This window comes from Colobus angolensis, unplaced genomic scaffold (genome assembly GCF_000951035.1).
Source record: "Colobus angolensis palliatus isolate OR3802 unplaced genomic scaffold, Cang.pa_1.0 Scaffold497, whole genome shotgun sequence".
Lineage (NCBI taxonomy): Eukaryota > Metazoa > Chordata > Mammalia > Primates > Cercopithecidae > Colobus > Colobus angolensis.
This window is the reverse complement of record NW_012118454.1, coordinates 675,949-700,955: the sequence shown is the minus strand read 5'-3', so window position 1 is coordinate 700,955 and position 25,007 is coordinate 675,949. Positions and strand designations below refer to the sequence as shown.

The 25,007-nt window shown below is 35.2% G+C and overlaps 1 protein-coding gene across 1 annotated transcript in view; it reads left to right on the top strand.

The window, feature by feature from the left end:
* Nucleotides 1–25,007, top strand: part of HCN1 (hyperpolarization activated cyclic nucleotide gated potassium channel 1) — a gene marked incomplete at its 5' end in the record, with an annotated part of 444,560 nt that overhangs the window by 355,995 nt on the left and 63,558 nt on the right. Inside the window, one exon of the mRNA XM_011959469.1 lies at nt 5,919–6,065. Within this exon, the coding sequence (XP_011814859.1) occupies nt 5,919–6,065 (147 nt within the window). The remainder of the gene's footprint in view (nt 1–5,918; nt 6,066–25,007) is intronic.

The following is a 25,007-nucleotide window of genomic DNA, read 5'->3' as shown; positions in this document are numbered from 1 at the left end:
AAAAAAAAAAAAAAAAAAAAGATATGCATTGAAGATGTTGCTGTATTTATAGCATAGTTCTTGAAAATAATTCAATCTTGCTGCAAAAATTCTAGAAACAATAAACAAATTAACATATTACCCAGCTTTTCTATATGAATTTATGTATTTTTATGTAGGATAATAAAGAGAATTTATGGCTTCAATTGCTGTGTAAATAGCTGGCAATACTAAAATTTTTCTTGGTAAAAATTAAGATAGATTAGTCATAAACCCAATGATATTTACTTAAACATAAAAAAGTTAAAAGGAAAGTTGATTGTTGGTCTTTGATGAGCAAACAATTTTAAATATTTTCTTATTATTTATTATTATTTGTCAAATTACATTTAAAACACATGTAATCACTGGAATATAAAATTTACAGTTTTATTTTTTTATTCTGTAAGAAAAATGTCTCTTCAGAGACCATTTTGGCATTGCTGTGTTTATATTGAGAATGAGACATATATTTTTATTCAACTGGATTTTTAACCTGTTTGCTTTTTAATGATTTTTCTAATAATTACCATTTACTATTTATCACATAACATACATTCGGTATCACTACTAATTCTCACAGCACCCAGTAAGTTAGATATTATCATCTCAGATTGACATATAAAAAAACTGAAAAACTGAAAAGTTAAAAAATATATATATACTCAAAGTCAAAAGTCAAGAATATAGTGTAGATCAAACACTGACACCACTGGTTCCAGCACTCATGGAGTTTTACAATGCCAATAAAACTTAATGTGGTCAATTAAGATACTCAGATATTTTTAAACTGACACTCAGATATGTGTAAACACCCTTGAAATCGTAACACATTTTCATGCATGTTTATTTTGGCAAATGAAGGTCTATAGCTTTCATCCGCTGCTATAGGTTGTCCTAGAAATAAAGTTTAAAGAAGCTCTATAGTGTAGCCTACTTTCAAATAGCTAATTAATGTAGCATTTATGATTTATTTGAACATGGAAATTAATTCCATCACTCACCAAAAAGTCTTTTGCCTTTTTAAAAAACCTATTAACTTGTGTTTCACAAAAATAATGGATGATGTGTATTGATGCCAATGTACATATAGATACCCCACAGGCAAGACTCTACTGTGGGCATGTGCTACACTGTAAAATTATCTTGAGATGTTATAAATCAGGTGATACATACAGATATAGATATAGATATAGATATACATATTTTGATGCTTCCTAAAAGTAAAAAGTTAACTTCTTATAGGCAGTGTTTTATAGATTTGAGACATGGGGTTAGAATCATGAACTTAAAGTTCCATCTGATTTGATGAGTAATTATTAATAATTTAGTATTTTTCAATTTATGTGATTTGCTCTTCTAATACAATGGGAAGTACAGCTTCTTATCCCTGTCTTCCAGGAATGTGAAGTGCATAAAATTATTCCTGAAGACCTGTAATTTGACTCTGTAACACAAACTGGTAATAGATTAATAGGAAAAAAGGGCATACAAATTTGTTATCTGCACATGTATGTACAGGAGTCATACAAAATGTGAAAACTCAAAGAAATGCCAGATCATTGATGCTTTTATACCATCTTGGGGTTACAGAAAGAATAGGGGCTTATAGCATGGCAAGACAGATTGTCAGAGGTAGAGCAGAAGAAGAAAGGCATGGGGTAAAGGCAATGTTGTGCAGATGTACAGGTAGCAGCCCTCAGAAAGAACAGGTGATAGCCTATGGTAAATGTTTCTCTGTCAGATCTTAAAAGATGTCAGACTCTCTGTTAATCTTACAGGACCTGGACAAGGTGGGCCTCAGGAGAAGCCTGCTTGCATCTGTTGTTTATTTCACTTTATTTAGTCCACAGATGCAAATCTCTACACAAAAGGCACCTTTGTAGGGCTATTCCTGTCTGCAGGCCCTCTGAACAGCCAACTCAAAATATATCAAAGAGGTATATTTTGGGGTGAAATATTTTTAGTTTCTTTTAGGGGTGCCAATTAGATTAACATGTTTAAAAGATGTCCTGTTTGAATCATGGAAAATGAGTTAGAGTTGGAGGAAGACATGTATAAACAGGTACAGTGAATGTAGTTAAGAAGCTGGTTATGAGTTGAAGGAGAGAGAGTAGCTTTGACCAGAATGTTGATGCAGAGAAATGGAAAATTATTGAAACTTTTGGTAGGTAAAACTTACATAATTTGGTGATGTTGTAAGGATTGGGATGAAGGAGTAGGGGATAAACTAAGGTGTTTCAATTTTATAAATAAGGGTATAATTTCATGGATATAAAAACAATATAAATGTGATTTGAAAGTTCTTTAGATTGCTTACATTTGCCATGCCTTCTATTCCCTTCAATTATCCTTCTAGTTCTCATAGACAGAGCATGATGGTGATTATATTTACTATTTCCATTGCCACTTATATTTTCCATTATCCTCTCTCTTAGTCCATTTTTCTAAAAGGAAAACCTAAGATTGGGTAATTAATAAAGAAGAAAGGTTATTTGGCTCATGATTCTGATGGCTGGAAAGTTCAAGTTTGGGCATCGGTATTGGTGAGGGTCTCAGGCTGCTTCCACTCATGGCAGAAAGTGAAGGGGAGCAGGAGCATGCAGAGACCATATGGTAAGAAAGGAAGCAAGAGAGAGAGAGAGAGAGAGAGGGAAGAGGTGCCAGAATCTTTTTATCACCAAGCTCCCTAGGGAACTAATAGAGTAAGAATTCACTCACGACTGAGGGAGGGCATAATCTTTGTCCTTGAGGGATCCACCCCTATGACCCAAACACCTTCCAATAGATCCCACCTACAGCACTGGAGATAAAATCTCAACATGAAGTTTGGAGAGTGCTATCCAAACCATGGCACAAATCATTACAGTCCGGTTTTGATCTTATGCATAAATCATTACAGTCTGCTTTTGATCTTATGTTTCCAAAGAATTGTATTGGCATCCTTGCTTTTCAAAAATCTATTTGTCAGTGACTTCTAAATATATTAAGTCATATTTTATGTACAGTATATTACTACAACTATTAGAAAGTATGCCATTTTATTATTTTTTTTGACTTGGCAACTTACGCATTACTTGTAACATCTAGTTTATTTCACTGTCTGACTACCACTACTAAGTGTCCTTTTCAAAGAATAATTTGTTATTTTCATTCACATCACATGGAAGTGGTATTTTCATACATTCTTGCAAGTCTTGTTAGGTGTGGGAGAAACAGACAAAAAGAGAAAGCTCATATTTTTAATGTGTTGCATTCTAACAGAGATTGCTACCTAATTTCCAGATTCACTGGCCATTGTTCAGTACCTGTTTTCTTAGGAGAGATTCCTTTTGACCACAACCCCTGTGAAACTTAATCCTTCTTTGGATTTTCTAATCGTGTTTTTCTGGTTCTGCTGTCACACCTTGGCAGGTATTAACAGTACCCTTAACTTAATCAACCTTCTGGCTCAGCTGCTTTTAAAACATAAGTTCTGCTTTTTATCCTTTTCTCCTCATTTGACACATCATCCCTTAGTGACTTCTCAGTCACCGATGGTGTATATATTTTCTTCTCTGAGTGCCTGACCTACATAGAGGCATTAGGATGTGCTAAGGGCATCTGAAACTTAACTTGCTGAAAACTAAACTTACTTTGTTTCCACCATGCTCACTCAAGTATGCTTCCTTATGTCCTGAGATAACACAGTACTTGGCATATAGCAACGATTATGACACTTTTGTGCATGAAAGACCTGTCAAAACACATACTGCTGTGTCTCAAATGTAGAGTTTCTGATTCAGTAGGTCTGGAGTGGAGACTGTGAATGTGTGTTTCTAAATAATTCCCATGTGCTATTGGTGGTTTGGCAACCACACCTTCAGAACTACTGGCATACAATAATCATTTAATGTTTGCTAGATCAATAATTACTATAAGTCAATGAATCCTTAAAATAGTAATATAGGTTCAAAATTCAAACTTAATATGAATAAATGATAAGAAATTGTCATATAACTTTAAATTTTTAGTTTGAAAGGAAAAGGAAGATCATTTAGTCAAATACTCTCCTATTGTTGATTAATAAATGAGGTCTGGAAGGGTTAAATGACTTGTGTGAGGAAAAACAATTAGATTAGATCAACCCTGAGTTTCATAAAAAATAAAATAACTATATATATAACATTTGTACTTAGCTACAAAAGGATTAATTTTCCAAATTCAGAGATAGAGATAAAGAAGATAATGTTTTCCCTAGATTAGTAGGCCTTTGCATACAGGCACTAAATTCCCAAAAATGAATAAAATGCTACTAAGTTTCAGTGCTGTTCCTCATATTTCTGAGATGCATGGAAAAGAAAGTAGAAATGAAGATTTCAGTGTGTCAGGTAAGGTTTCAGATTCTCACCACTCCAAGCAGTGTTTGAGCGAGCAAGTTACTTCAGAGAGATGTACATAGGCCTCCAGGCTTTAAATAGTTTGATGGACACTCTGGTTATCAAAGGAAGTCTCATGACAAAGTGATATTTCATTTGAGGGTACTAGTGTTCAAAAGAGAATGTTCAAACAATATTTTTTGTTTTTTTTGTAAAATGAAAGTATGTAGGAAAAAATGAAGAAATGCAATACAATGTGTTGCTGTTTCTCATTAGATAGGTCTATTATCAATTACCAAGTACAATTACAATAATTATGGGCAAAGCGTCAGGAGACCTAGATCTAGTCAGAGCTGTGTTATCAAGAAAATATTTCAGAAAATCTTTTCCATGTAAAATATATCAAATGTGTGTTACATGAGGAAATAATATTATTTTGACATCTTTATTCCGTTGTGTTACCAACTATTAAAATTTGTACTCAATGCTATCATCTGTACAGTGAAACAAAATTTTTAAGACCTAATTAATTTTTTTCAATGTGTGGTCTTAATACCCCCTGCTTTTGAAACACCTAGGGATTGTTTCTCAAACTTTAAGGTGTATATCTATGCACTTGAGTCATCTGGAGAGGTTTTTAAGATGCAAATTCTTATTCCATAGGTCTTGGATGAGGCTTGAAATTATTCTCTTCTAATAGGCACCCAGGTAATATCCATGCTTATATGGTCCTGTTTGACTATCAAGGATGCAGGGATGCTACTTAAAAACAAATTCTCTCTCTCTCTCTGTGGGTGTGTGTGTGTGCACGCGCATGTGTGTATAAATGTAAATAGTCAGATATGTCAAAAAAGCAACACCCTCCCCAGATCTTAAAACAATCACAGTTGAGGCCTACTTGTTTAAATGAACTTCAGTGTGTAAGTTAACTTTCAGCTATACAGTAATGTGGATCTAGTCTCACCATGATATTCTCCTAAATCCTAAATTGGAAGCCTGCTACAGTCTCTTAGTTCTCAGTAATTTACAGGGCATCTGTGTTGCTGAAATATGTGTGATCTGCAAATACCTGCCAAGCTCCCTACCTGTCAATTCCAAATTTAATTAGATTCTGATCTTTTGCTAAAAAGCCTAAGATAAAACCTATTATACTCTCCATAGTTATAAACTTTTTCTTAAAAACCAAGAGCCAATCAATTTCATACTTCTTTCAGAACTCAATTTAAAAAATGGTATAACATTTTGTTTTTGCCCCATCATTGGCCTTTTTTTTGTAGTTACTCCCTTAAATTCACTCTTAACTCCCTTCATGCCTCCCTTTCACAATATCTTAGTTCTTTACAGGAAATGTTCACCTAAATAAAATGCCTTATACATTATGTAACACGAAATAGGTTCATTCGACCCAGGTTCCTTCATCTTAAAGGATTTCTTTTTTTTTTTAACTGAGTATTTAAATGTTATTAAATATGGCAAACAAAATAATATGATTTCTCATACAGCCTAACAATTTTTTTTAATTTTATTTTTCTTTCCTTACAGTATAAGCAAGTGGAACAATACATGTCATTCCATAAGTTACCAGCTGATATGCGTCAGAAGATACATGATTACTATGAACACAGATACCAAGGCAAAATCTTTGATGAGGAAAATATTCTCAATGAACTCAATGATCCTCTGAGAGAGGTAAGATTTATTGTCCTCAGTATCCATAATACATGATCATTGTTTATTTTCTCTCTTCATGGAGAATCTTCTAGTCTGTGTTACTCTAAAGAAAAACCGAAACTTAATATTAAGATATTTTATCCTTATCTTCTTTAACTTCTCACATATATAAGCTCTTAATTGTGGAAAAAAGTATTGGAAAATTGCTCTTCTATTTGTGATTCTCAGAACTGTTCTCTTTTCTGTATTTCTGACTCTTTAAAATTCCTTCTTGTGGCCTCGTTGTCCATATCATCCCCATTTTTCTCTTCCTTTCTTATCAAACTGATTTTTCATTTTGATTCCTATTCTTCCTCCAATCTTCACTTTCCTGGATCATGTCATGGACCCTGATAACAGAATGACTTGCCGTGAGCAGTTCATTTACTATTATCTCATTAAAACACTTTGCAACATTAATAACCACCTCTTTGCTTTGCATCATCTTTCTATTCCTCCCTAGAAATCTTCCTTCTTCCCACTAGAATATTCAGATCACTCCTGGAACAAAATAACTTGTTCTTGATTATTCACAGTTTTTACACTGCTTTGCCCTCTCCTTTCTTTTACTGCCAATCTTCTCAAAAGATTTCTATGTACTCACTGAATCATGATTTGATCTTAGCTTCTTTACCAGAGTTGTTCATTTGAAAGTTGTCAATGACCTGTCATGTTGAACTGTAGCTTCTACAATCCCTACCTATCATGGGAGGGACCCCGTGGGAGGTAATTGAATCATGGGGATGATTACCCCCAGGCTGTGTTGTTGGTAGTGAGTGAATTCTCATAAGATCTGATGATTTTATAAGGGGCTTTTATCCCTTTTGGTCGACACTTCTTCTTTCTGCCACCAAGCAAAGAAGGACATATTTGCTTCCCCTTCTGCCATGATTGCAAGTTTCCTGAGGCCTCCCCGGATATCCTGAACTGTGAGTCAAATAAACTTCCTTCCTTTATAAATTACCCATTTTCGGGTATGTCTTTATTAACAGCATGAGAACAGGCTATTTCAGTAAACTGATACAGAGTAGTTGGGCACTGCTTCAAAGATACCTGAAATTTTGGAAGCAGCTTTGGAACTGGGTAACAGGCAGAGGTTGAAACAATTTGGAGGGCTCAAAAGAAGAGAGTAAAATGTGGGAAAGTTTGAAACTTCCTAGAGGCTTGTTGAATGGCTTTGACCACAATGCTGATACTGCTATGGACAATAAATTCCAGGCTGAGGTGGTCTCAGATGGAGATGAGGATCTTGTTAGGAACTGGAGCAAAGGTGACTCTTGTTATGCTTTAGCAAAGAGACCAGTGGCATTTTGCCACTGCCATAGAGATCTGTGGAACTTTGAAGTTGAGAGAAATAATTCAGGGTATCTAGTGGAAAAAAATTTCTAAGCAGCAAAGTGTTCAAAAGTTGACAGAGCATAAAACTTTGAAATATTTGCAGCATGACCATGTAGTAGAAAAGAAAAAGCCCACATTCTGGGGAGAAATTCAAGCCTTCTGCAGCAATTTATATCAGTGACAAGGCAGTGGATGTTAATCACCAGGATAATGGAGAAAATATCTCCAGGCCATGTCAGAGACCGTCCCATCAGTCCCTCCCATCACAGGCCTGGAGGTCTAGGAGGAAAAAATAGTTTCATGAGCTGGGCCCGCAGGCTGCCTGCTGTGTGCAGCCTAGGGATTTAGTGCCCTGCATCCCAGCTGCTCCAGCCATAGATAAAAGGGGCCAAGGTACAGCTCAGGTTGTGGTTTCAGAGGCTTCAGAGGCCCCAACCCTTGGGATCTTCCACATGGTGTTGAGCCTGAGGGGGCACAGAAGTCAAGAATTGAGGTTTTGGAACCTCCACCTAGATTTCAGAGGATGTATGGAAATGCCTGGATGTCCAGGAATAAGTTTGCTGCAGGGACAGGGCCCTCATGGAAAACCTCTCCTAGGGCAGTGCAGAAGGGAAATGTGAGGTCAAAACCCCAACAGAGAGTCCCCATTGGGGCACTGCCTAGTGGAGCTGTGAGAAGAGGGCCATCATCCTCTAGACCCCAGAATGGTAGATCCACCAACATCTTGCACCTTGCAACTGGAAAAACTGCAGATACTCAATGAATGCCAACCTGTGAAAGCAGCTGGGAGATGGGCTGTACCCTGCAAAGCCACAGGACAGAGCTGCCCAAGGCCACGTGAACACATCTCTTGCATCAGCATGCTCTGGATGTGAGACGTGGAGTCAAAGGAGGTCATTTTGGAGCTTTAAGATTTGACTGCCCTGCTTGATTTTGGACTTGCATGGGGCCTGTAGCCTCTTCATTTTGGCCAATTTCTCCCATTTGGAATGGCTGTATTTACCTGATGCCTATACCCTCATAATAGTAAATAACTTTCTTTTGAGTTTGCAGGCTCATAGGCAGAATAGACTTGCCTTGACTCAGATGAGACTTTGGACTGTTGACTTTTGAGTTAATGCTGAAATGAGTTAAGACTTTGGGGGACTACTGGGAAGGAATGATTGGTTTGGAAATGTGAGGACGTGAGATGTGGGAGGGGGCAGGGGTTGAATGATATGGTTTGGCTCTGTTCCCACCCAAATCTCATCTTGAATTGTAGCTCCCATAATCCCTACATGTCATGGGAGGTACCTGGTAGGAGGTAATTGAATCATGGGGCAGTTACTCCCATGCTGCTGCTCTTGTGATAGTGAGTGAGTTCTCACAAGATCTGATGGTATTATAAGGGGCTTCGTCCCCTTTTGCTCATCATTTCTCCTTGCTGCCATCTTGTGAAGAAATACATATTTGCTTCCCCTTTTTACCATAAGTGTAAGTTTCCTGAGGCCTCCCCCACCATGCTGAACTGTGAGTCAAATAAAGCTCTTTTGTTTATAAATTACCTGGTCTCAGGTATGTCTTTATTAACAGCATGAGAATTAGCAATTCCTCTGAGCTGCTGGGACCGCTTTTTATGCTGCTAACAAAACACAGATTCTGAATCTCTCTCTCTCTCTCTCTCTATATATATATATATATAATATATATATATATACACACACACACACACACACATAAACACACACACACACATATGTATATATCTTTTTTTTAAAATTTCTTTAACACTGCAACATTTCTGAGCCATTGGATTTTCATTCTGTATCTTTGAATTTATTATCTTTTATTTATATTACCTCATATTTCAATTCTATAAATTGTAGCTCTAAGTTCCTGCCTTAAACTTCATTTTCTTAAAAGCTAAATGATATCCCCTGCAACCACACATGTAGTAGGTTATATAATGAAGTCATTTTTCTTCCATCATTAAGCCATTTTATCTCTTAAAGTCTCTCTGTACATTCTTTAGTTATTCTCACAAGTTATTTGGAATGTAAAACTTTAGTCACATTTTGCAGCTTTTCTTTCCGTGCTCTGTACATCCAGTCATCAAATGCTGTCAATTAACTTTAGTAATACATCTCATACTCATGCCTTTGTTTCATTTCCCACTGCCATTGTCCTAAACTAAAGCATCTCACATAGATTATTTTCACTGTTCCCTTAGTTTGACTTACAGCATTTGGTCTTATTTCTCTGACTACCATTTAAAATACCACTGTCAAATTAATCTTTTATTTACATGAGTTAGTCATTTCTCTGCTCAGAAACTTTCAATCGTTGCGTTATAAATTGAATCAAGTATAGACTCCCTAAGCTCATCTTCTAGTCCTTCTATACTCTGACTCCAACTAAATCTCCAGCTTTCCTTTCCCTCACTGCCATGTCTGTTGCAAATTGGCCTACAAAAAAATTGTGCAACTTGCTGTTTTGAAAAAATAAGTTATAATTTCTCACCTTTAATACATGTGTTCCAGAAATATCTCTCCTCTCTTGGAAAAAATTGAATTCAAACAATACCTATTTATTTCTATCTATCTTATTTGATTAGCTATGAGACTGGATCTTATATCTCCTTTCTCTGGCCCTCAGTGTGCTTCGTCCATAATATAAGAGTGCTACTTATCCATTCTACCATGTTGTTATTATATTTTTCATATTTGTTTCCTCTGCTCTTGTCTTGAAAGTCTCCTATGTGCAAGGAATATTTCATCTATATTTTCAAATTTTGTTAAAATTCCTAGTATATTTACTATAAGTTAAATAACAAATATTTGTATTCCAACTAATATCTTCACCAATTATAAACTTATCTAAATTTCTGTACCCACTAAAAGTTTTTCATATTTTTTGAATAGTCATAAGATACCAGTTAAGAGTTTTAAAAATATGAGGCTAAATATCTGCTATTGGTTAGTTTATTTTCCCTACAAATATCTCAATCAAATTAGAATGTATAAATCTTTTTGCTTTGGGAAATATAATTGAATTTTTTATATTTTGTTAAAAGAAATAAATAACCCAGGAGCAGTGGCTCATGCCTGCCTATAATCCCAGCATTTTGAGAGGCCAAGGTGGGTCAATCACTTGTGGTCAAGAGTTTGAGACCAGTTTGGCCAAACTCTTGTGGTCAAGAGTTTGATGACCAGTTTGCCAAATGGCAAACTCCATCTCTACTAAAAAATACAAAAAGAAAAAATAGCCAGGTGTGATGGCATGCACCTGTAACCCCAGGTAGTTGGGAAGCTAAGACACGAGACTTGCTTGAACTTGGGAGTCAGAGGTTGCAGTGAGGTGAGATCCACTGCACTCCAGCCTGAGTGACGGAGCAAGACTCCATTTAAAAAAAAAAAAAAAAAGAAAAGAAAAGAAATATATGAGATTTCAAAAAGATTGTAGAAAATGGAATTAAAATATAAATGTAAAAATATTCACTTTATTTCTCCACATAAGCTCCATAAGCTCTATCAAGTTCAAGACCCTTTGTAAACAATGATATGAGCCATGTTGTGCATCCCTAAAGAACTGAGGGTCCTGGGAATTTAACCATGTCAGCGCAGTCTGGTTCACATTATTAACTGAAGAAAAATGGGTGCCCTTTACAGATTTTTTTAATGTTAGGAAATAAAAATAAGTCAAGCAGAGACAAATTGAGATGATAAGGTAGATGCCTAATGATCTCCCATCAAAACTCTCACAAAATTGCCCTTGTTTGATGAGCAGAGTAAGTGGGAGCGTGGTAGTGGTGGAAGACTCTGGCTAAGCTTCCCTGGTTGTTTCTCCTCTAAAGCTTTAGCTAACTCTCTGAAAATACTCTCATAATAAGCAGCTGTTATTGTTCCTTGGCCCCTCCAGAAATTCAACAAGCAAAATGTCTTGAGCATCCCACAATACTGTTACCATAACTTTTGCTCTTTTTTTTTTTTTTTTTTTTTGAGACAGGTTCTCACTGTCATCCAGGCTGGAATGCAGTGGTGCAACTATAGCTCACTGCAGCCTTTACCTCCCAGGCTCAAGAGATCCTCCCAGTTCAATCTCCTAAGTAGCAGAGACTACAGGCATGAGCCACCTTTCCTCTTGACCAGTCTGCTTTTGCTTTGACTGGACCACTTCCATCTCTTGGCAGCCATTATTTTATCATGTTTTGTCTTCAAGATCATACCTGCAAAGCCATGTTTTATCTCCAGTTAAAATTCTTTGAAGAAATGCTTCAGGATCCTTATCACATTTGTTGAAAATTTCCATTGAAAACTCCGCTCTTATCTGCAGCTGATCTAGCTGCAATGGTTTTGGTACTAACGGAGTGGAAAGTTTGCTTTCGTTTAATTACTGAGTCAGAATTGTGAAAGCTGAGCAAACTGAGATGTCTACGATGTTGATTATTGTTTCTGCTATTAATCATTGATCTTCTTCAAATAAGGCAAAAACAGGATGAATTTTTTCCTTGCAAATTGATGCAGATGATCTGCTGTTGTGGGCTTCATCTTCAACATTATCTCATCCCTTCTTAAAATGAGTGATCCATCTGTGAACTGCTGATTCATTTAGGGCATTGTTTCCATAAAATTTCTGTAAAGGATTCTTTACAAAACAGTAGCAGGAATAAAGATCAAATCAAAAGACAGGAAGATAAGGTAGAATGAAGGATATATTCCAAGAAGTCAAGGAAATGTTTTCTAGTTAAAATCTCATTGAGGGAATGCAAAAAAGATTTTTTACTAAAACTCTATGGAAACAATGCCCCAAATGAATTAGCAGTTTATAGATGGATAGCTCATTCTTCCATCCAAGGTTCATTATAAATTGGATGTTTACTCCTGCTTCAATTTTATAATTCGTATCTCTCTGAGAGAGGCTGTTTTAAAACTGATGCCTTATTCTTCTTAGTGCCTCAAACTAGATCCTATTCAGATGTATTGTAAGAAGTTTCTACAAGTTTATTTTGATCAAGAAAATGGGAAATCCATGTATAGCTTTTTCATGATATGCACATTCCATGAGCTTTTTGAGGACCCTGGTATCAGTTGTTGAAAAAAAAAAAAAAAAACTCTATCAACATGCTTTGCTTTTTAAATCTAAATCTTCTTGACAAACAAAGCAGAATTTCAGGACACTGGAACCAGACTGGATTCTCAGGGACCTGGAGAGGTTCAAAGTAGAATGAGACAGATCATAGCAAGTAGAAAAAGGTAATTCAGCAGACGGTATCAGGAATAAATATCAAATCAAAAGACAGAAAGACAAGATAGATTGAAGGGGATATATTCTAAGAAGGCAGGGAAAAGTTAGGATTCCATAATAAAATCTCACTGAAGGACTACAGAAAGCCAACAGCACAACTGAGTATAAAAATGAACCCTAGTAATGTGTACTCTTAAATGGGAAGTATTCTTCTACACCGCAAATTATCAACATAATATATAATGAAGATAACCAGAACATTTTCTGTGTCATGTGTGTTTTATTAACTATTCTTCCTAGCCAGGCACAGTGGCTCATGCGTATAATCCCAGTATTTTGGGAGGCTGATGCAGGTGGATTGCCTGAGGTCAGGAGTTCAAGACCAGCCTGGCCAACATAGTGAAACCCAAAAAAAAAAAAAATAGCTGGGAGTGGCGGTGGGCACCTGTAATATCAGCTACTAGGGAGGCTGAGGCAGGAGAATCACTTGAACCTGGGAGGCACAGGTTGCAGTGAGCCGAGATCACGCCATTGCACTCCAGCCTGGGCAACAAGAGCAAAACTCTGTCTCAAAAAATAAATAAATACATACATGAATTAAAAACTATGCTTCCTCTTGCCACACCATAATTTACACTGATCTTCACTGGAAAAAAATGTCCACTTTTCACTTTTATGTGCATCCTCCAACAAACTTTTTATTTTCTCGATTCCTACGACCATTCAATTGCTAAATTGTAACTAATATTTTTTCTTTATATATTCAAATGTCATATTCAGGTTCTCAACATTACCTCAACATCTGTCACAACTTTTCTCCCTGGCTTGAATGTCAGTTAGCTAAAATGCATTCCATTACAGAGCTACTATATTGATTGATATAAAACCCAAATTTGACAATGTAACTTTCTTCTTAGAACCTGCTCATGACCTCTTATTCCATGCAGGGAAAACACCCAAACTTCATATGACACAGAGGCTCTTCATGGCCTGCCTTAATCTTCCTTTCTTCACATTAATGCTTCATCTATAGAGTATTATTGACAATTTCCTGGAAAATAAATGCTATTGATGGCCTTTTTGCCTTTTTTCTTGCTGCCCTATCTTTAATCCTTTCTACTCAGTTTACCTTCTACTTTCCTGTAAGCATTTTTACCATTTATAAATTACTTTTCCTCATTCATAAATTTTATGTGACTATTCTGTCTCTATCACAGCATTTATCATTTGTTAGTTTATTATCTCTTTAAAGACTATGAGCTTCTAGAGGAGAGGAACTGTGCTTAATATCCTTGTATCTCTAGTAACCAGCATGCAGTAGGAAGTCATGAAATATTTACTGAGTTAAAGGTCTTCTTTAACAGAGTTATGAATGAAAATCATACTAAGAATCATGACTGCTTAATAAAATGAGAGATCCTAGAAGCGGAAGCATGAAATGCTCAGCCAGTTAACACCTTGTAAAGGTGAAAGCAATGTTTCTCCATGTGCTTTCCTACTCTTCAGCTTTTGCTTTTCTAATATCAGAATCACACAAAGGTCTAAGTTTAATGCTATACATAAGTTAACAGTTTATTTGAAGGGAAAAAGCATGAGTAGAATAAGAAAGTAAAGAAGCATATGGCAGAGAGATAACAAAAGTTATTACTAAAATAACACTGAGTCTAAAAACCCAGACCTGATATTTAAAGAAAAGTTTAGTAAGAACGATGGGAAATACAACATCAGATTGGAGTATTATGTACCTACTACATTCAAGTCACAGCGATAGATTAAAAAAATGTCTGAAAAATAGTAAAACACATCAATTCACCTTTCAAAAGCTGTGTTTCACTTGGGAGAAGAGGAATCAACTTCGGCAAAGGTGTGTTTGGGTCACTGTTGTGTTGTTAGTGTCTAGAAAGTGCCTGGCACATAGAAGACATTGAATGACAAATAAATGCTGAATGAGTGAACTAGGATATCCAGAATGGCAAAGTTCAATTATATGATATGTATTTTGTGACAAAAGATAAAAATATAAGAATGTGTATGCACACATCTAATATACATGATTAGAACTGCTCATCATAAATTCAACTTTATGTCAACAATCATGTTATCTTATAGTATGACTTTTAACCTAAAATATTTCATTAAATAAGAAAGCTTACAAAAGTATTGCATAATTTGAGACATTAATATATAGTTAAGAGCAGTGATTTAATACAAGTCTGAGAATTCGGAAACTTATAAAAGTGAAGAATAGGTCATACCTTCAGTGTCTCACAAACTTATACAAATGACTTTTGCCTAAAAATAGAGAAAGAATGTAAAATGCAGTGGTAAAGAAAGTTAAAATTAGTCTATATTCATAATCAGTTAAGTCTATACTATGTTTTATCCATTTTATACCTCAGACTTTCCTTTCAATGTGTTTGAATACTATGAAGCCTGAAGATGTAAAGTGGCAGTAAGAACTTCATTTGTGAGAACTCTGAAGGCTCTTACAAAAATCTCATACCATGCATATAAAATTAATTCAGTTAGCTGATATTTCAAAAACACTACTTTATTGAAAGCATTCTCCTATTTTCACTTTCGTGGCAAAAATTAGGTGATTTATCTTTTTGTGTGTGTCAGAGACAAATTGTTGAAACACCTTTAACAGATAACTAGCCCATTCTTATTGTTCAAGTCTCAGTACAAATGTTATCTCCTGCAGAGGCCTTCCCTGAGAAGCTCATCCAAATTAGTTCCCTCTTAGTCATTCTCCATCAATCACATCAGTGTTTCTGTTTTATGCATATTATTATATTGTCTTATTTATTTGTTCATTCCCTGTTCTGCTATATGAACTCAGGATCTGAAAAAGCAAGGACTATCTTTCTTGACTTCCTCTATGACTCCAACCCTCAGATAGTACATATTTTACAATTACTTGGTGGAAAAAATAAATACATGCACATTAAATAGGATTACCTACTTGGCAAATCATCTCAAAGAGTGACTGAGTGTTAAAGCTTAGAGACAGCATTTTGCCAAGAGAACCAGTAGTGCTTGTGTTTATATGGATAAGAAAAGTGATGCTCAAAACAAAGTGTCCTGTCCACAGAACTTTCTTAGGATCACTGTTGGTTACACTGTGGTCCATGCATTTTTAATGTATTACAAAGGATGCTGGCATCTTTAGATTCCTCTGTGATTATGTTTGGTATATGCACTGTATGCCATAACATCCTTTTTTTTTTTTTTTTTTTTTTTGAGACAGAGTCTCGCTGTCACCCAGGCTGGAGTGCAGTGGCCGGATCTCAGCTCACTGCAAGCTCCGCCTCCTGGGTTTATGCCATTCTCCTGCCTCAGCCTCCCAAGTAGCTGGGACTACAGGCGCCCACCACCTTGCCTGGGTAGTTTTTTGTATTTTTTTTTTTTTTTTTAGTAGAGACGGGGTTTTACCCTGTTAGCCAGGATGGTCTTGACCTCCTGACCTCATGATCCACCCTTCTTGGCCTCCCAAAGTGCTGGGATTACAGGCCATCCTATTTTTTTACATGAAAAAAATAGTTTCTTTTTAACTTTAAGAAGAAAAATACTTTACCTTTAAAAAGAAAAATACTTTCTTTTAACTTTCTCCATGTTTATGCCTTAGTCATTCAATGCAGAACTAACTTGGAGGGTGGGGTAAAGATGGTGGGGTGAAGAGGAGGGTACCATTATATAGAGTATACAGATGTTCCATCTAATCAATCACTGTTACCCAGTCACAACCATGGAATAGATAGAAGATATTTTGGTTTTTCTTTTATATTGCTACTAAGGTGAGCGTTTATGCTCTCTGCCCCCAGTTCTTATGTTGAAATCCCAATCCCCAAGGTGATGATATTAGGAGGATAAGAGGCAGGGGCCTTTGGGAGGTGATTAGGCCATGAGGGTGGAGCCCTCATGAATGGGATCAGTGCTTTTATAAAAGAAGTCCCAGAGTGATCTCTGATCCCTTCTGCCATATGAGGAGGACATAGCAAAAAGCTCACTGTCTATGAACCAGGAAGTGGCCCCTCACTAGACAAAGTCTGCCAGCACCTTGATCTGGAGGTTGAGATTTCCCAACCTCCAAACCAGAACTGTGAGAAATTTTTTTTTTTTTTTATGTATAAGCCACCCAGTCTGTGATACTTTTGGTTAGCAGCCCAAATTAACTAAGACCATTGCTACACCAGTTCTACCTAGATTATTGTCAATGACTCATCAAACAATTGTTCAAGTTCCCCTGTCCAAACCTAAATATTGAGATACTTCAAGGTATAGAAGATTCACAGTGGCAGATAACGGTTGTGTGTTGTGCATCCTCGAGGTAGGCTGTATGTCCTGCACGCTGAGCTCCACTGGAATTGTCAGCCTTCTGGGAAGTGATTGTAAAGTCATCTTAAAAAAGTATCATCAGTCCACTGTGCACTAAAATACTTGGGTCAGATAGTAAAGGAACATTACCATTTTTCTGAGGAAAATTCTTAAGATGCTACCCCAAAACATAGCATTTTAAATTAAAACTATTATTGTGTGGTGTATTCATTATCTCTAATCCATACTCTCTAGTTGCGTTCTGGCTGTGTCTAGTCAAATGTATGAGTCTGCAAAATTGTCTTCAGTAATCCCTAGTATCCTCCCCTCCCTCCCAGTTGCTGTCTGACCTGGCTTTCCCTGGAGATCCCTCCTCCTTGATTCTCCTCCCATCCACTTAATATGCTCTTATGTGCCTCTGGCTGCTGAGAAATATCAAAAGCTTCATTGTTTTGGTTAGTTTAAATCCTTTTTTGAGACTTTCTGTACCACCATTAATAAGTATACACGGTTTTTCCAGCTATATAATGCATAGTGGATGAGAACCTACTACTGAGGGACTGTTTCACATCATGATTACCAGATGGCCCTCCTTCAACAAGCCTCATTTAAATCCAGCTCCACTACTAACTAGATGTTCAATTCTGAGCTATTTTCTTAACTTATATGTACTTCGTTTTCCTCATCTTGAAATGTAAATAATGATCATAACTGCTTCACAGAGTTGTGAAGATTAAGTGGGCAAAACATATAAAAATGCAGAAAAGTGTCTGGCACATAGTAAGTACACAGTAGAATTTAACTCTTAATGTTACTACAACACAGTGAAAAATAGGATAGAGCTCTTATGGCTCTTACATTTTAGGGAGAGACAAACATTTAAATAACCAATTGTATGTAATTATTTGCAAGTGCTGAAAGGGTGATTCAAAGGGTGTCAGGCCAGTACTCAGGAGGGACTCCAAGCCCAGCGATATCATATGTCCCATTTCTTTTGGAATGTATTCAAACAATCTGCTAATAAACTTTCCCTTCATTTTAATAGCCAGTTTTCTGGAGACATTGCCTTAGCATCAAAATTTGATATTGAAATGTTAGAATCATAAGACTCATGTATACTTCTGTAAAGGCTGACAGTATATTTAAAAATAAAAACTAATTAGATTCAGTGAACTATACCCTTCTGTTTATGAGTGCTTGTTGGAATATGTACAAAGTAAGAATGTCTATTTTTAACATGATCAGACTTATACTGATTCGATTAGAGCAAAATGGCAAACTTAACTGTCAAGAAAGAGGTTAATGCCCTTCTGAGCCCGTCTCCAAAGTTCAGAACTTATCTATTTTTAAACAATGGATTGTGAAGAGCCATGGGCTTAAAATAGGTACAGATCATGTGTCCCAGTAGAATATAGAATGTCAGTGTATTTCATTTTTACAGAGCATGAATTAGGCTGAGAGCATAATCCCGTCCTTCTGACCTTTAATTTGTCCAATAAAGAGTTATGCAAGAGAACATAATTTGTATGTATATTTATTTAGTGTAATTCTGAATCATCTTTTCTAAAGTACACACTTGTTGATTTTTTAAATGCCTTCTAAAAATGTGTTTAGTTAAAATTAATGAAAATGTCCAGAATCATATTGTAAAGCTATACCAGCATCTTATAAATTTTAAGATATTCATGTAACAGGCATAAGTAACAAAAGATTAGCAAAATTATATAAATGACCTGATTTGGCCACAGTGCCAAAGATATTGTGTGTCACTCTTTTGGCCTAGAGCTTTGTCCATGCACCTCTGCATTCTATAAAACAAACAGACAAAAATTATTGATTGCTTAATGTGTGTGAGACATTGCTCCAGGCTTCACAGGGAAAGTAAATTGTAAGATGTGATTTTTTAGTCTCAAAGGAAGTACTTACTATATTCTTGGAGAAACAACACATGAACACATAGGAAAAAAGTATGAGAAAAAAGTAAAATGAGGATACTAGAAATGTAGGAAGTCACATGTAGTTAATTAGCAAAGAAAAGAAGACTGTAACTACTAACTTTGAGAAAAAAAAATGTATTCACCATGGCCTGGAATGGATTGAAAAGGCCTCAGTGGAAAGAATTTGACTAAATCTGGAAGGACATGTGGAATTTCAGTGGACAAAGAGGATACAAGATGTAAAGAACACAGGGAAAACAGACAGGAAACATGCCTATATTTCCAAAACTAGTTGCTTTTTCAGCTTCTCATTTGGTTCAAAGAAAAGGGAAAATAAACTATGGAATAAATAACATTTTATTCTACAATGGCTTAAGTTATAGTTTTATATATGTGCAAATGCAACTAAAATATAAGCTTGTTTTTATTGTTATAATAAACCATGCCTTATTTCTACAGTTATAATAACCATGATTATTTTAAGTGATCTTGGAGAAAAGAGGTAAGAAATAGATCTCAAACTAAAATTATGAAGATAATTGGAAAGCAAACTCAAGAAGCCCTGATTGTTGCTAACAAGTCAATACAGTCAATGACATCATGCATTAACATAATTAAGATAGATACCATCTTGCCCCACTTAAAATGACTTTTATTTAAAAGTCAGGCAATAATAAATGCTGGCAAAGATGTAGAGAAAAGGGAACCCTTGTACACTTTTGGTGGAAATGTAATTAGTGCAACCACTATAGAGAACAGTTTGAAGGTTCGTGTTTGACAAAGGTGTCAAGAACATATACTGGGGAATAGATAGTCTCTTCAATAAGTGGTGCTGGAAAAACTGGATATCCACATGCAGAATAATCAAACTAGACCCCCATCTGTAGCCATATACAAAAATCAAATCAAAATGTATTATAGGCTTAAATCTAGGGCATCAAACTATAAAACTACTAGAAGAAATCATTGAGGAAACTCTCTCAGACATTGGTCTGAGAAAAAAATTCTTGAGCAATACCCTACAAGCACAGGCAACCAAAGAAAAATGGACAAATGGAATCACATCAAGTTAAAAAACTTCTGGACAGTAAAGGAAACAACAAAGTAAAGAGACAATCCACAGAATAGGAGAAACTATTAGCAACACACCCATCTAATAAGGGATTAATACCCAGAATTTGTATGGAGCTCAAATACTTCTATAGGTAAAAAGTCTAATAATTCAAATAAAAAATAGTCAAAAGATTTGAATAGATATTTCTCAGAAGAAGACATACAAATGGCAAACAGGCATATGAAAAGATGTTCATCATCCTTGATCATCAGAGAAATGCAAATCAAAACTACAATATGATATCATCTCCCCAAGTTAAAGTACTTATATCCAAAAGACAAGCAATAACAAATGCTTGCAAAGATGTGGATAAAAGGGAACCCTTGTACAGTGTTGGTGGGAATGTAAATTAGTACGACCACTATGGAAAACAGTTTGGAGCTTCCTCAAAAGGCTAAAAATTGAGCTACCATATGATCCAGCAATCCCACTGCTGGATATATACCCAACAGAAAGGAAATGAGATATCAAAGAGATATCTGCACTTCCATGTTTGTTGCAGCACTGTTCACAACAGCCAAAATTTGGAAGCAACTTAAGTGTCCATCAACACATGAATGGAAAAGGAAAATGTGATACTTATACAAAATGAATTACTATTCAGCCATAAAAAAATGAGATCCTGTTGTTTGCAACAACGTGATGGAACAGGAGGCTACTGCTAAGTCAAATAAGCCAGACACAGGAAGACAAACCTCACATATTCTCACTTATTTGTGGAATCTAAAAATCAAAACAATTGAACTCATGAAGATAGGGAGTAGAAAAATGGTTACCAGAGGCTGGGAAGTATAGTGGGAGGGTAATGGGGAGGTGGGGATGCTTACTGGGTACAAAAATAATAGTTAGAAAAAAATGTTTTCACTTATTTCTGGCATCTGAAAATCAAAACAATTGAACTCATAGAGATAGAGAGTAGAAGGATGGTTATCAGTGGCTGAGAAGGTTATTGGGGGAAGGTGAGGATGGTTAATGGATAAAAAAAAAAAAAATAGAAAGAATGAATAAGACCTAATATTTAGCAGCACATAAAGGTGACTATAGTGAACAATAACTTCATTGTACATTTAAAAATAATTAAAAGAGCAAAACTGGATTGTTTGTAACATGAAGGATGAATGCTTGAGAAGATAGATACCCAACTTTCCATGATGTGATTACTACTCATACAAAAATATCTGTATTGCTGTACCAGAATATCTCACGTCCCCCACAAATATATTCACCTGCTATGTACCCACAAAAAAATTAAGAAAAGATTAGAAAGATGCCTGCTAGGTAAAGCTTACATTTTGCATCCAGGCTCTACACTGAGCTAAATAGAAATTTTAAAAAGACAATACTGTCTTCCACAGTTTAAAATCAGAACCATTAAAGATCATATGTATACTACATTTGTCTAGCTTATATAAACCAATTTTCTGTTGTTTAAAATATCCCCCCAGTTGACTTACATAGCTGGAGTTTCACATTGTTAAATTATGGAAATTATTAAGATATCTAATATCATTTGATTTTGAAGCTTGCCTTGGCAGAATATAGAGTAAGATAATGTATGTCTTACTGGATGAATTACTGATGATGGTGGTGATAGTGATGATGGTGGTAGTGGTAGTGATTTTGGTGATAATAGTGATGATATTGATTTTTTAAAAATCGTCTTTATGTAGAACAGTATATCACATGTTTGGCTAGTTTGGTTTTGCTGTCATTGCAATCATCAAATAAATTACTTAGTGAAATTGTGTGCAGGTGTGTTGAGATACATAGGCATATAAACAGTGTAACCTTTGTGTTCAAGAGTGACAGAAAACTACAAATAATAGAAAGATCTGAGCTCTTGAGTTGAATTCAGAGTGACAATTTAATATATACATGTTGATTATGTGAAGTAAAATATTAATGTCTAAAATGAAATAAACAATATTAAATAAAGCCACTGAAATATTTGGTGCCTTAAGCTTGATATTTTAAAACTACTTCCCCTGTTACAGTTATGCACGGGATTTATACACCTGTAATATTTATTTATAATTGTAAATTAGGGAAAATAAGTCTATTTTATAGAGAAGTGACTAGCCTAGTGTCTGTTCCCTAGGAAGCTGTGTTTATGTATTAAATTATGCTTTACAATAAGTAAAACACTTAACAATCCAGTGTGAAATAAGTGCTCAATAATATTACTTTTACAATGATTACTGCCCTAAGAACTCTTAATCCTGATATTAATATATTTAAATGTTGTCATCTCCTAAGGTGAATTCTGTACTTTACCTGATATAAATGTGAGCCATTTCTGCCTGTTCAATGCCAAAGATCATATGCAGGAAAATCTACAGAAGGCTAAGAATTATATCTCAAAAACTAATGAAGAAAAGTAGAAATATTTGACATGTATCTTAAACTGAAATTCTATAATCTAAATTATATATTTCAAGGAAAACAAAAAGTGGTTATATAAAGTAAGACAGATACAAAGGCATATAAAATAAAATTTTTTAAGTTTTTGAAAGTGGCTTCCTGGTAAATTGTACCCCTTAGAAATTATCTCAATATTAAGCAACACATACTTTTGTGACAGATAAAATTTCCCAATATATAGATTAATTTGAGGTAAAAGTATATTTTAAAATATTTTAAAATGCATGAGTATGCATTTACTAATGCATACTCATCAGATTAATTTGAGGTAAAAGTATATTTTAAAATATTTTAAAATGCATGAGTATGCATTTACTAATGCAAGAAACATCAACACTAAAGAGGCATATTTGATAGTTATGATACAATCTATAAAACATTATGTCTAGTAATAAGAATTTCTTGCAAAGCTATCTCACTGAAAAAGAAAAGCAAACAAATGACATGATACATTATTGTTTGTCTATTAAAAATTCTTCGAGTCATTTAAACTTAGTTTCCCTTTTTCTAATGCTGCATTTTTAATTTTTTCTAGGAATGACAGGATGATTTTACATATATATGCATACATACATGAACTGTTTTCTGTAACTACAGAAAACATATATATGTAAAATCATCTTGCCATTATATATGTATATATGTACATCATATGTATATATATGATAATCAGTCTTGTGAGTTTATTTAGTTAAGTTTTATTTGTCCTATAGAAATAAGGTTTAATGTTCTGACAAACTATTGATATATCTTCAATTTCCTTCCTTATATTTGACCAAGCTCAATTTCTTAAAGCACAACAATGTAAAATCCAGTATTTAATAACTCCTCAAAAATGTATGTATGCCAAATGCGGCATGGCATCATGTTTTGCATCTTGGAACATACAAAAGCACAAGTGGAAAACGAATCAAATTCAAAGTCTGGAGTTTCATAGTAATTCAGCAAAGTTGATTTCTTAGTGTGACAAATGTCTCACAGTAATATAAGAATTAAACCTTTGAGAAAATTGTGTAAGGGGAACATGGACACACTCTATATTGTTGTGCATTTTTTTCATAAACCTAAAATTTTTCCAAAGCAAAATCTCTAGTTGATAATCTATATATGTAATTTGAAAGAAGATGGTCTTTGCTCACCTATCTGGAATCTCCTTGACTTCCCCAACTTATTCTGTAAAATTAAGATATAATACCAGTCTCTCATGGTTGTAAGGTTAAATAAGATGATTTGTGTATCAGAACCTTCAAAGCCATAAGTCATATTACCTATTTGTTATTATTTCAATCCCAATTCTTCCGGATGACAGGTATCTCTGAATTTTAGATTCTAGTGGAAAGATGAAAATTTAAATACTTTTCCCTAAGATTCTACAGTGGGACATAAATAGTGTTAATTAACAAAAAAAGCTACAAAATATCTATTCCCCTTATCCATAAATATATATGAGTCAATGCAAAAATAATTTATTATATGATCATTTGTTTCATAAACTTCTCAGGCACCATCTCTTATGTACAATATGTTCATTGAAAGTTTTCTTATTTCTACAGAATCAAGGAGACAGGGGAGTGGAGCAGATTGTATTATTGTAATGAGAAAGATCCAGATCCCTGTGCCCTTTCCTTGATTTTTCCTAATATTATCCCCCACTCCCCACACCAACACTCTTTCTCTGAGTGGCATTGTTTATTTCTAAGACTTCAAAAACTGACCCTATGCTAATATTGTGTAATTCCATTTATTAGAGTTCCCTAGGATATGCAAATTCACAGAAACAGAAAGTAGAACAGAGGTTACCAGGGGCTGAGGGAGGGGAGGAAAGTGGCAGATTTTTTTCTTTTTTTTTTTTGTTTTTTTAATTTTTTTTTAATTATTATTATACTTTAAGTCCTAGGTTACATGTGCACAATGTGCAGGTTTGTTACATACATATACATGTGTCATGTTAGTGTGCTGTACGCATTAACTTGTCATTTACATTAGGTATATCTCCTAATGCTATCCCTCCCCCCGTCCCCTCCCCTTCCTATGTTCCCCTTCCATCCCTATGTGATGTTCCCCTTCCTATGTTCAAGTGATCTCATTGTTCAGTTTCCACCTATGAGTGAGAACATGCGGTGTTTGGTTTTCTGTTCTTGCGATAGTTTGCTGAGAATGATGGTTTCTAGCTGCATCCATGTCCCTACAAAGGACACAAACTCATCCTTTTTTATGGCTGCATAGTATTCCATAGTGTATATGTGACACATTTTCTTAATCCAGCTGGTCACTGATGGACATTTGGGTTGATTCCAAGTCTTTGCTATTATGAAGAGTGCCGCAATAACCACACGTGTGCATGTGTATTTATAGCAGCTTGATTTATAATCCTTTGGGTATATCCCAAGTAATGGGATGGCTGGGTCAAATGGTATTTCTAGTTCTAGATCCTTGAGGAATCGCCACACTGTTTTTCACAATGGTTGGACTAGTTTACAGTCCCACCAACAGTGTAAAAGGGTTCCTGTTTCTCCACATCCTCTCCAGCACCTGTTTCCTGACTTTTTAATGATCGCCATTCTAACTGGT